Source organism: Habropoda laboriosa, unplaced genomic scaffold (assembly GCF_001263275.1).
Source record: "Habropoda laboriosa isolate 0110345459 unplaced genomic scaffold, ASM126327v1 scaffold2, whole genome shotgun sequence".
Taxonomy (NCBI): domain Eukaryota; kingdom Metazoa; phylum Arthropoda; class Insecta; order Hymenoptera; family Apidae; genus Habropoda; species Habropoda laboriosa.
In genome coordinates, this window is record NW_017100190.1 from 1,814,876 (window position 1) to 1,825,118 (window position 10,243).

At 45.5% G+C, this 10,243-nt stretch overlaps 1 protein-coding gene across 1 annotated transcript in view; it reads left to right on the plus strand.

Annotated features, from left to right (window-relative positions):
- The first annotated feature begins 2,477 nt into the window (after positions 1 to 2,477).
- LOC108579940 (ELAV-like protein 3) overlaps positions 2,478 to 10,243 on the plus strand; it is a 23,674-nt gene continuing 15,908 nt past the window's right edge. The window contains exons 1-4 of the mRNA XM_017943575.1: positions 2,478 to 2,536; positions 7,143 to 7,389; positions 9,755 to 9,795; positions 9,954 to 10,059. Of these exons, the coding sequence (XP_017799064.1) occupies positions 7,183 to 7,389; positions 9,755 to 9,795; positions 9,954 to 10,059 (354 nt within the window). The 5' untranslated portion in view covers positions 2,478 to 2,536; positions 7,143 to 7,182. The remainder of the gene's footprint in view (positions 2,537 to 7,142; positions 7,390 to 9,754; positions 9,796 to 9,953; positions 10,060 to 10,243) is intronic.

Genomic DNA, 10,243 nt, shown 5'->3' on the forward strand with positions numbered 1-10,243 from the left:
ACAGTCGGTGGCGAGCACCGGCTAGAGCCATGCGCTGATTACTCTGCTTTTGGAACATTCTCCGGTGATTGGAATTTCTTTAGATCGTTTTTGCTGTGTACAACAGCGCCTTTGAAATTTTACCAACATTCTATCTATTCTTTTATCAGAGATGTTACCGGTGAATTGTTGATTTAGCGATAATTTTAAAGGCGATTCACTGGAAGAGGGTAGTAGAGACGAAAGGAGTGTTAGGTACTACATGTGTTCCTCTTGAAGGAAATTGTTTGGTAGAGCAGAGGCTAGCTAGCTTGGTTCCGCTCGCGCGATGACGCAAGATAGCGGAAACGAATTTCCGAAAACACGGACTTGCGGTTATTGGCACGACCGCCAAGTGTTGCTCGGGTTGTTTCGTCAGCGGCGCATAATTTTGGCCCGTCGTCATTTCACAGACTAGCCTCTCGATCTCCGCAGATAAAAGCCAGGGTAAGGTCAGGGATATGGAAGCTTCTTCGATTCTCCCACCTACTCCCGTTTCTCCTAGACTGTTTCCGAGCTACGTTTTATTCGAATAATTCGTATTAGAAGAAAGGAAGAAAGAAAAAAAAAGCTGCAGAATTTTTCTTACCCACGTATGCAAGAAACAGTGTTTGATATAGGAAGTGATGCGACACACGATCGATGAGTTAAAAGGAACGCAACTGGAGTGAAATAACGAGAGCAAAGTTACGGCAGTGCATCGACTCTTCTACTCACACCCCCCCGAGACACTTTTCAACCCGTTGACTTTGAATATCTATCGCGGTGTGTGCTCGGTCTCGTTGTTTTCCTTGGACCAGGTTTTTCCTCTCCCGGAAAGATTCAATTTCATGGTCTTTGGCAAATGGCCACCAGCGTGAGTCTCGACGATGTAATTCATGGTTTCGAGTTCACTCGCGATCGAGTGCGGCCTGGTAAGGGGTAAAAGGACTCTTGTATCGACGCGATAGCGCACCGGGACGACGGGGGTCAAAAACCGTGAAGGGGTGGTCATGATCTGATGCAAGGGGTGATGCAAGCTTTAGCGAGAGAGAGGGAGGCTAGGAGGGCGGCATACCTTCTGCCTCGTAACGTCGGGGAGGCCATGTTGCAAACAACATTTCCTAACGAACAAACCCCCTGCAAACATCTCGAGGGGAACTGTGAAAATATCGCGAACGCTCCTCTCTCTCCGTGTTCTTCGTTAATCAGATATATGTACAAATGAGACACTGTGTGCGACACGCAGGTGTCGCTTTTCAAGTGTACAGAATAAATAAAAGCGCGAGTAACGCGTTAACCCGACTCCGGGGTAGGGTAGAGGGATCCCAAACGGGTGGATGTGTAAACGGTGAAAGATTTAATGGTTTATCTTTGCAAACATTTGAAAAACGTGGAACTGTAGAAATTTGTCGAAATTCGACGGGGTGTAAAGGGTGTTTACGGGGCTGAGGGGAGGGGGGTGCTAGTTCGATCGACGATGGGATGTCGCAGTTTATTTAAGAACGCGCATACGTCTCTTATTAGTTCGATCGGCAACCCCTCGCAGCGTACGCGCGAGCCGGTAGGAGGAGATACGTAATAGAACGAGGGGTTCGCGGCGACGGGCTTAGCCGAGGGTGCGCGACTGCCGCCGAACCAGACCGAACACGTCCGAACGGGCTCGCCGAGCGGTGCAAGCCGCTTGAAAACGGCTGGTGTGTCCAGTCTCTAGGCAGCCTCCGCCCGTGTCGTATCGTTATTTCCGTTTCCTTAGTATAGTGTTTAACGCTTTAATTTCTAGTCTCGCGTAACCCTCTACATATACACATAACACACTACATACACACGTACATCTCGTATATTCTCTTCAGTATACACGCGCGTGCACACATATATATATATATATACGTTCACTCATACATCGTATATACTCCCTGGTTTCTTTTCACGATCGACGGATATACGAAACTTTAGTGATCTCAATTTCCGACGATATCGAAAACGAACTATTCGCCAATATACACACACATACACGAAAACACGCATATACACAATACACCAATGTGTTCGTCAAAGTGAAACCGAGGGACCGTCGACCAGGAGGCGAGCATAAATGCCGATTTACGAGCGCTCGCGTCGTACTTTTCTTTCATTGATTTCCCCTTCTGTTCCGGGCGGCGGTGCGAGAGCGTGATAGTAGGTGCACACGTAAAGAGAGAGAGTAGAGAGAAGACCAGGGGACCGGCGCGATACATCGACCAGCACGAGAGTAGTCGCGTAGAGGCACAAGCCAGAGATTTTGCACGGTGCTCGGTTTCGCGTGCGACCGCAAAACAGATTATTCGGAAGAGAAGGAAACACGAAACGGTGGAGAGAAAAGAGAGAGAGAAAAAGAGCGAGAGATAAAAACGAGAAGCACAAGTAGAGAGTGTCGCGTGCCAGAAGTAAAGTGTTCTCTGTGTCTCTGTGTGGATGTGTGTCGTGTGCTTTCGCGGTGCATCGATCGTAGTAAAAGAGAGGTAGAAAGGTGGATCCTGTGAAAGGAAGGTGAGGAAAGGTAAGCTCGGTAGATCATCCATCTTTTTATTTCATTCCACCACCACCACCCTTCCCCCCTCCATCTGTCCTCTACCGACCCATAACTTCAATCACGAAAGCATCTCTTACTCCTCGGAGAGATCCACGGATGCTGTGCAACGGTTTGATTCTCAAGGGGTTTCAGAGCACGTGCCTTGCGAGTTTCGTGGCACATTCTCATTCTCACCCTTTGCTTTCTGCGTGCTTTCGTCGTCGTCGTTGTCGTTCTTTCTCCACGCCACCCCGCCCCCTCCTCTCTGCCTCCCGCGGCATCCCCACCCTCAGCCACCGCCACTTGCCTCATCTATTCCCCGCTGCTCGTTCCTCGATAGCAGGACGAGCAGCTACTGCGTTTTTGCGTGCTCGCGCTACGTGCGTGCGTGTGTTTTCTCGCGCGGAAAGGGGCGTACGCGAGCGCGGGAGGGGTTTCCCTTGGAATCGCGCAGAGAGAGGGGTTAGTCTCTCTCTCTCTTACTCTCGCATACATACTCCTCTTGTCGTGCGCGCGTACACCAGAGAAAGGAGAGAAAGAGGGAGACAGCGTCCGAGCGAGAAAGTGAGCGAGGGCGAAAGAGAGAGAGACGAAGTGATGGGAGAGAGGGAGAACGAGCGAGGCAGGGACCCGAGGAGTCGTGGCTCGTATTGATCGGTCCCGGCCACGCGATTTTCACGATCCGTCGCCATGGCCACCTGGCCACCGGCCGAAGATCGTATCTGCGAAGCGTACGTGAAAATCGAACTTTAACCCCCGGCTAGAGACCCACCTGCTACGTTCTCTCGCAAATTTATATCGTCTTTGAGGAAATTTTACGATCAATTGCCATACAGGGGGATAGATTGCATTATAGAATTTCTTTGTACTTAAACTAGATTACTTACGGTTCTACGAAATGTCAATAGTATTCACCTATACCCTTCTTCGATATTGTTAAACATCTCTAAAGATACCTACAACACTGGACTTTATCAATCTCGAACATCTTTAACGTCTAGAAATTTTCTTAACCCATTGTTGACGCAATTAATCGATAACATTACGTAGATTATCCACAACTGTTATTACTAAAATACAACCTGTTATTTCTACGTTAAATTCCTCTTATCCGTCGAACCTTAATTTCTCGAAATTACTCACTTTAAGAGAAAAGGTTAGGTTCTTCAACTATCCTCAATACACGCTGTATTTTTTCATCTCGTGCAACCGAGGCATTAATATTATCGCAACGTGAACGTGTTCGCGTTTTCCTAGGAGAGATCGACTTTTGCGTGGCCCGGGCCGGCGAAAAGGGGGTGGCTTTCCGCATTGTGCCGGGGAACCCCAGTTGCGCGCGTACGCGTACACGCAGCCATGCATAACGTCCATTGTCGTTTGGATAATAATGCCGGCACTGGAGTCGCGTTTCGAAGTCACCGGCGAACGATACTTTTCCGATGCGTTCCTCGCTACCTCGACAATGGGGTCTCTTGGCTTCCATTGTGCCGTCCTAAAATATCGCGATGCCGAGAAGCACTGGCAAAAGAGAGAGAGAGAGAGAGAGAGAGAGAACGCGTGGATCGATAACCACGGAAGATGCGGGGCTACGATAACTGCTGTTCCGACATTTTCTCCGACTGCTGAACGCGCTCTTTTCCTCGCCTCGTTCGTAAACACCGGCAGCCCAGCAGTGTTGAGATACTTTCGTCGACACTTTCTTCCACGCTTCGCTCCATCTACCGTACCGGTTTTCTCCCGTACTATTTTTAAAGAAAAAGTTTCAACCATTTTTCCCATACATACGTATATTACATATTCGAAGTTGAATGAATCTGAAATTTGATAAAATGGTTCTTCTCGATCCTTCGCAAAATTTCAATTGAATTTCATCGAACCCTCGGAGCACAGGAAATTTCATTTCAAATATCCTACTAAACACTCCACACCGTTCGGAGAGGCTGAAATTTCTCCCTAATGAATTTCAAATGAAATTCTTCGTTAATGATAATAAATTCTTATTAGGGCTTTGTAACAAGGCCTCTGTGAAACGTCGCACACGTTACCCCCTGCAGGAAAAGCCACGCTTGTTTCGTTCACAGTCGAATTAGTAGCCGTTCCAACGTCCCAGTTTCTTTTCCCATAGCCGACGTAGGACACGCGTGGCACGTTCGATGCATATAATAAAAGGCTATCTATTATCTCCAGAGAGAGAAAGAGAGAGAGAACGCGCGGTCAGTACGATTGGGGTGACCGCAGTCACGAGGCACACTGAGTGGCCTCCACCCTGCGTGGGGTGGACGTAAGGACAGCTGATGACTACGGTGAACGACTGACGGAGGACTAGAGGAGGCGGAAAAAAAAATGTACACCACCGGTAGTAACTCGTGCCGGCTGATATTGTATATGTGTCGTGGCAGCTGTGTGTATTCGCCTTTAACACACCCCACGACCATCGCCTATAATTCCCCTTTCTCTCTCTTGCTCGTTCTGTGGCGCGCGCGACCACGTACTGGGTGTCTCCGAAGTAATCACCCGGCCCTTCTCGATGTATACCTTCAACTTGTCTGATTGACGAATTTCTTTTTTAATTCGTTACTACCAGATGTTCCTCTGCAGTTATTTCTTTGTGCACCTCGAATTCGAGGCTTTTTTTTAATCAAGTGTTCGAGTATTGTTAGAACCACTGTAGTCATCGGGAGTAAACATGCTTCTATTATCGGAAGAACGAAATTGGTTGAAGCAAGGGTAATTTTTAGTTCACTGTCAATTTATTTATAGAATACACCGAAATAGTAATTGCTAGTAAATACGAAAATATTTGAAAGAGTAAACGAAACACTGTCACTCAACCTCTTTTTTATCGCGCGGAACCCGAAACCGAGATGCAAGTGCCGTGACATCAATCGATGCCGCACACTTGGAGGGTTCAGTTTACGAGCAAAGCTACGTATATCGCGGCGCGGACTATATCAACAGTCTCATTAGAGATAATTATTTTTCTCTGTATGAAATCTATATACTCGATATTGAAACTCGAATCACCTATAATCTCCTGTAAACAAACACCGTATACTCTTTCATATTAGCAGTTTATCCGAATATTTTTTTATCACGACACAGTATGTATTACAGTCGATCCTCCTATCACCCGACTAATTCGTACCGCGTTTATAGGAGGGCCGTCGAAATTTTTGCTCCGCGTTATAGGAGAGTTTATTTTCGAGACAATTGAGAAAAAAAATCGCACAATTCTAAAGAAGAGCGAAGTACGATTGTTACACCCTATAGATGTATCGAGCACGCTGGTTTGGTTGGTTCGAGCCGCGGTGGAGGGGGTAGTCACGAGGGTGGCGAGCCCTTTAAACCAGAACGAGGGGGGTCGTCGCCCCTTTAAATTATCCGCGTTTCCATTGGACCTTACCCGTCGGCCCTGCCAACCGCCACCACCGCCTGTTCTTTTCACGCTGTGTTTTGAAAGTCATTGTCAGATTACGTCAGCATCCAGTTGCGTGAACCATGAATTTTCGTAAGTTGCCCGTGACCGTAGGCCACGCGTGGCCCGCGTCTCTCGGCTCATCTTCTCTCCAGCTGCCTGTAGAATTTCACGCAAGTCTTCCCCGTTGATACATCGATCGTTTATCGGTGAAATACCCTTTTTTTTTCTCTTGTCATCGCTGAAAAGAGCACAGAAAGAAATGGGGGAAAAAATGGAACAATTTTGTTATTTCGTTGGCTCGAAGAAACGATGATTAGAAGGTTGAGTGAAGGTTCTTTTTCTTTTTTTTTTTCTACCTTTTTTTCGGGGGTTTGCTGAAAAACAACGTGCTTGTTGCCACGCGAGTTCTAGAAACACACGGCAGAAGGCAAAAACCGATCCTCTCCTAGTGGAAACTTCTCCGGTGTTGTTAGTCTCGGCTGTGACTTGTGCATCGTGTACTTACTCTCACCGTGTTGATTAACACACGTGTTTTTACGTCCTTGAAAATTCTGTCGACGCGCGATTTCTTGCTCGACGCGTGTTTATACTGTGCGATGACTATGTTTCTTCCCGTGTTTCTTCCTTCGCCCCGACGAATTACCGCGACAAAGCCGACGTGTTTCGCGAATTCGTCGAACGAATCGACTGTTTCCCTGTACGAGCAATGTCAATTCTCTACCTGCACAGAGAAAAGAGAGAAGAAAATGAGTAATTGGACAGTTCGAACGGAAGTCGAATTTAAAAATGAGAACGATTCTCGTTGGAATATTTCACACGAGGAATCTCCGAAAGGTGGCTTCGATAATCAGGTCGAGTGTGTTTTCATCAGTTTTTCGCCGCCTGAACAAAACTCGAGTTTCAATTTTTTCTCCTATTTATCCTTTCGACGACGAAAACTGTACAAGTGTGTGATCGACTAGAGTGATGCACCACGTGATTGAGAGAGAGAGAGAGAGAGAGAGAGAGAGAGAGAGAGAGAGATACGTTTAGGAAAAGGTATTAAACGGACGAACTTGGATCGATAAACCAAGAGAACCAATACAAGACCGTGATATTACGAGATGATTTTCTAAACGGAACGAACGACGTTTGGTTCGTTACTTTTGTGGATAAGCGTGTAATTTCTCGTTTCAGATTTCGTACGTAGTTAGAGAGGATCCGGTAAAAGAGTGCAATGATGGCGAACGGAATGGACACAATCGTGCAACAGAACGGCGGTTCGACCCTTGGACAAGCTTCCCAGGAAGAGTCCAAGACGAATCTGATCGTGAATTACCTGCCACAGAATATGACACAGGAGGAGATTCGTTCGCTATTTTCAAGTATAGGCGAGGTGGAGAGCTGCAAGTTGATTCGCGATAAACTCACCGGTAAGTTCACCGTAATGTGTTTTCCCTTCGTTTCAATTAGGTAGGTGGGGTATCGGTTTAAGAGTGAATTTGACGAATGGCTTTGGAAAGATGTTTGTGTTATATGAAAATGCCAGGGTAGTATCACATTGTTACGATGATTTTTCACGTGAAACATGCTATTACCAGCAGGACAGAGAGACGGGTCTTTCAAGGAGAGAATAAGTTACGTCTTTCCACACCGTTCATTTGTTTATCGATTTCGAGACGTTACCGGGGAAGAACGGTGTTTAGTCTTGGCCGACTGGCCGGCATCGATTCGTCTGCGGCTGTTTATTTTGTATCGGTTCTATCTGAAAAGCCCTGGGGAATCGGACGTGGAACCTCTTCGAGATACGTTCATGTCGGTGTATTATGGAAAGTATTGCCGGGAATTGGTTAACAGACACTTGTCGGTTCTTATTCTTACGGTATTCGTTTTTTTTTTTTTAATTAGTACTAGAGAAATCCAATGCATTTTGGGTGTAATTAAAGATGTCGATCCTTTGTGTTCGATACATTTTTTTGATACGATTAATCGGTAACTCTGGCATACTTTTCTAAGGAAACTTTACGAAACCCGAAGATTCTTTTTTTTTTTTTTCAATAATACAAATTTCTTTCGAAGGAGATGGAAGACTGACGTTTCGTGAACGCTCTAGACTCACTATGGAGAGTCTAATTTATTTCTATTTCTTTGGTCAGTTCTCTTTATTTCAGTATTTTATTGTAATTTACTTTTTGTAACTTGAAACTTGATATTTAGAGTACAAAGCGCCATTAGAACACAAAGGGTTGTTAAATTAACGAAGAAAAATAGAAACCCAAGAATCAGCCTGTTAATCTAGAACACTTAAGATTCCCTATAGAGAGTTACACCTTTCCAAACTTCTATTTCTTTCGTTAATTTCCTTTATTTCAATAGTACAGAACAAAAAAAGAAACTTGAATTTTTTATTTTAAACTTCTCCATGATAATTACACGTGGCGCTTTAGCGTCGCCATTAGAACACAAAGGGTTGCTAAATTAACCCTTTAACCTGCAACAACGTGTCAGACTCGTGGCGGAAATTTTGGTCAGGATGTGAGCAAAATGAAATGTAAGTCTAACTTTCCTTTTAATTTGTAAAACTGAGGATCACCGAATGTAATTCGTTACTTGATACAGTGCTGAAATAGTAAATGGCTGACGCTTAGATGAATAGTCAGAAAAAAAATCATAGGTTAAAGGGTTAACGAAGGAGAATAAAAACCCGCGAACGAACCTGTTAAATTCGAACACTCAATGGAGGATATTCGTCAAACTTTCACCTGTCTGTCTCCACGCGAAAGAATCGACGAGATTCCTCGACTTCCGGTTCTCCAACGCGTGCAAAATATTCCTCGGCGTGCAACTGATTGCGCAAGGTTACGCGTCTGTCGTCACGGTTTCCCGTACTTTTTCTCCCGCACGAAGACGGTGCACGCTTCCCTTGAGGCCGCGTAATTCTCGCCTGGCGTACTCGCGCCGCCGAATTCCGTGCGTTAGTGGAGAGCACGTGCGTGGACGTCGCGACGCTATTTCGAGCGTAGGGAGTAGCGGGGGCGTCGTTTCGTTTGGGCCTCCTCCGTCGCTTTATATTCGACCTCGCGCGCGAGATCTCTCCTCCTCAGGGCCGTAACTGCACCGCGGCAAGTGCGTTTCCTGTTTTCGTCAAACACACTCTGCCGCGCCGACGTCGACGTCGTCGTCGTCTCCGCCAGCTCTCAATGAACGGAAACATTCAGCCACGTTTACCAGCTCTTTCCCCTCCCCGGAGTGTTAGCAGTCCTCTTTCTAACATCTCGCCTCGCAGCGAACATTTTCCTTCGCTTCCTCGATTCACTTTCGTACTCTTGCCAGCGCGATAGGTATATTTATTCGTTTATTCGTTCACGACTTGCAACAGTGTCACGTACAAAGTTCAGGAGAGATAGTAACTGTCGGAGAATATTAAGATACGGTTAATCTTTTAATGCAAACGAAGAAGTTTGGAAATATCGCACTCCTGTGAGAAAAGTGTCGCGAGTGGGAAATGTTTCATTTCCATTTCGTTCCTTGAGATATCTTGTAATACGTAGATTTACCATCCGAAGAGATCTGAGAAGTGTATAAATTTTAGCTGTAATTGAGTAATTGTTCAAACCTAACCTCAAAAATTTTTCGACTCGCGACAGTTTTCTCGCGGACGTGCGATGTGTTTGCTTAAACAAACCTCCTTCTACATCGGAGAAATTCTCTCAGAACTTATCCAAAACAAACATTACGTCTCGAGATGATATTTCAGTACACTTTGCGGCATCCTCGTCGTTCCTACGTTTCGTCATTCTGTAATTAAGCAATTTTTCGAAGAGAACCTTTCCTTTGGTTTTCCTTCAAAATTTCTCGCGGAGACGCTGTGTGTGACTGTTAGATCTTGCCCTAAACTAAGTTCGCGAAGCGTTCAGACGCGAAAAAGTGATTCGTATCTCGTGATAAGAAAAAAATGACTATGAAGAGGTGTGTAATTATTAAATTTCTTTGGGTTTTCTGTGTTACAGGTCAGAGTTTGGGATATGGTTTCGTGAATTATCACCGGCCTGAGGATGCTGAGAAGGCGATAAACACGCTCAACGGTCTTCGTCTGCAAAACAAAACGATCAAGGTTCGTTGTTCTTTACAGATTCACGCTGAACGTACAATGTCTATTTATAAAGATCTATGCACGATTAATAATCGAAAGGACTACGATATTTTATCGTTGGAAACCTTACCCTCCTATCGATCACCTATACTTCATTCATAATTAAAACGTTCAAGTCGCAAGAGGAGAGAGGAGAGAGAGGGAA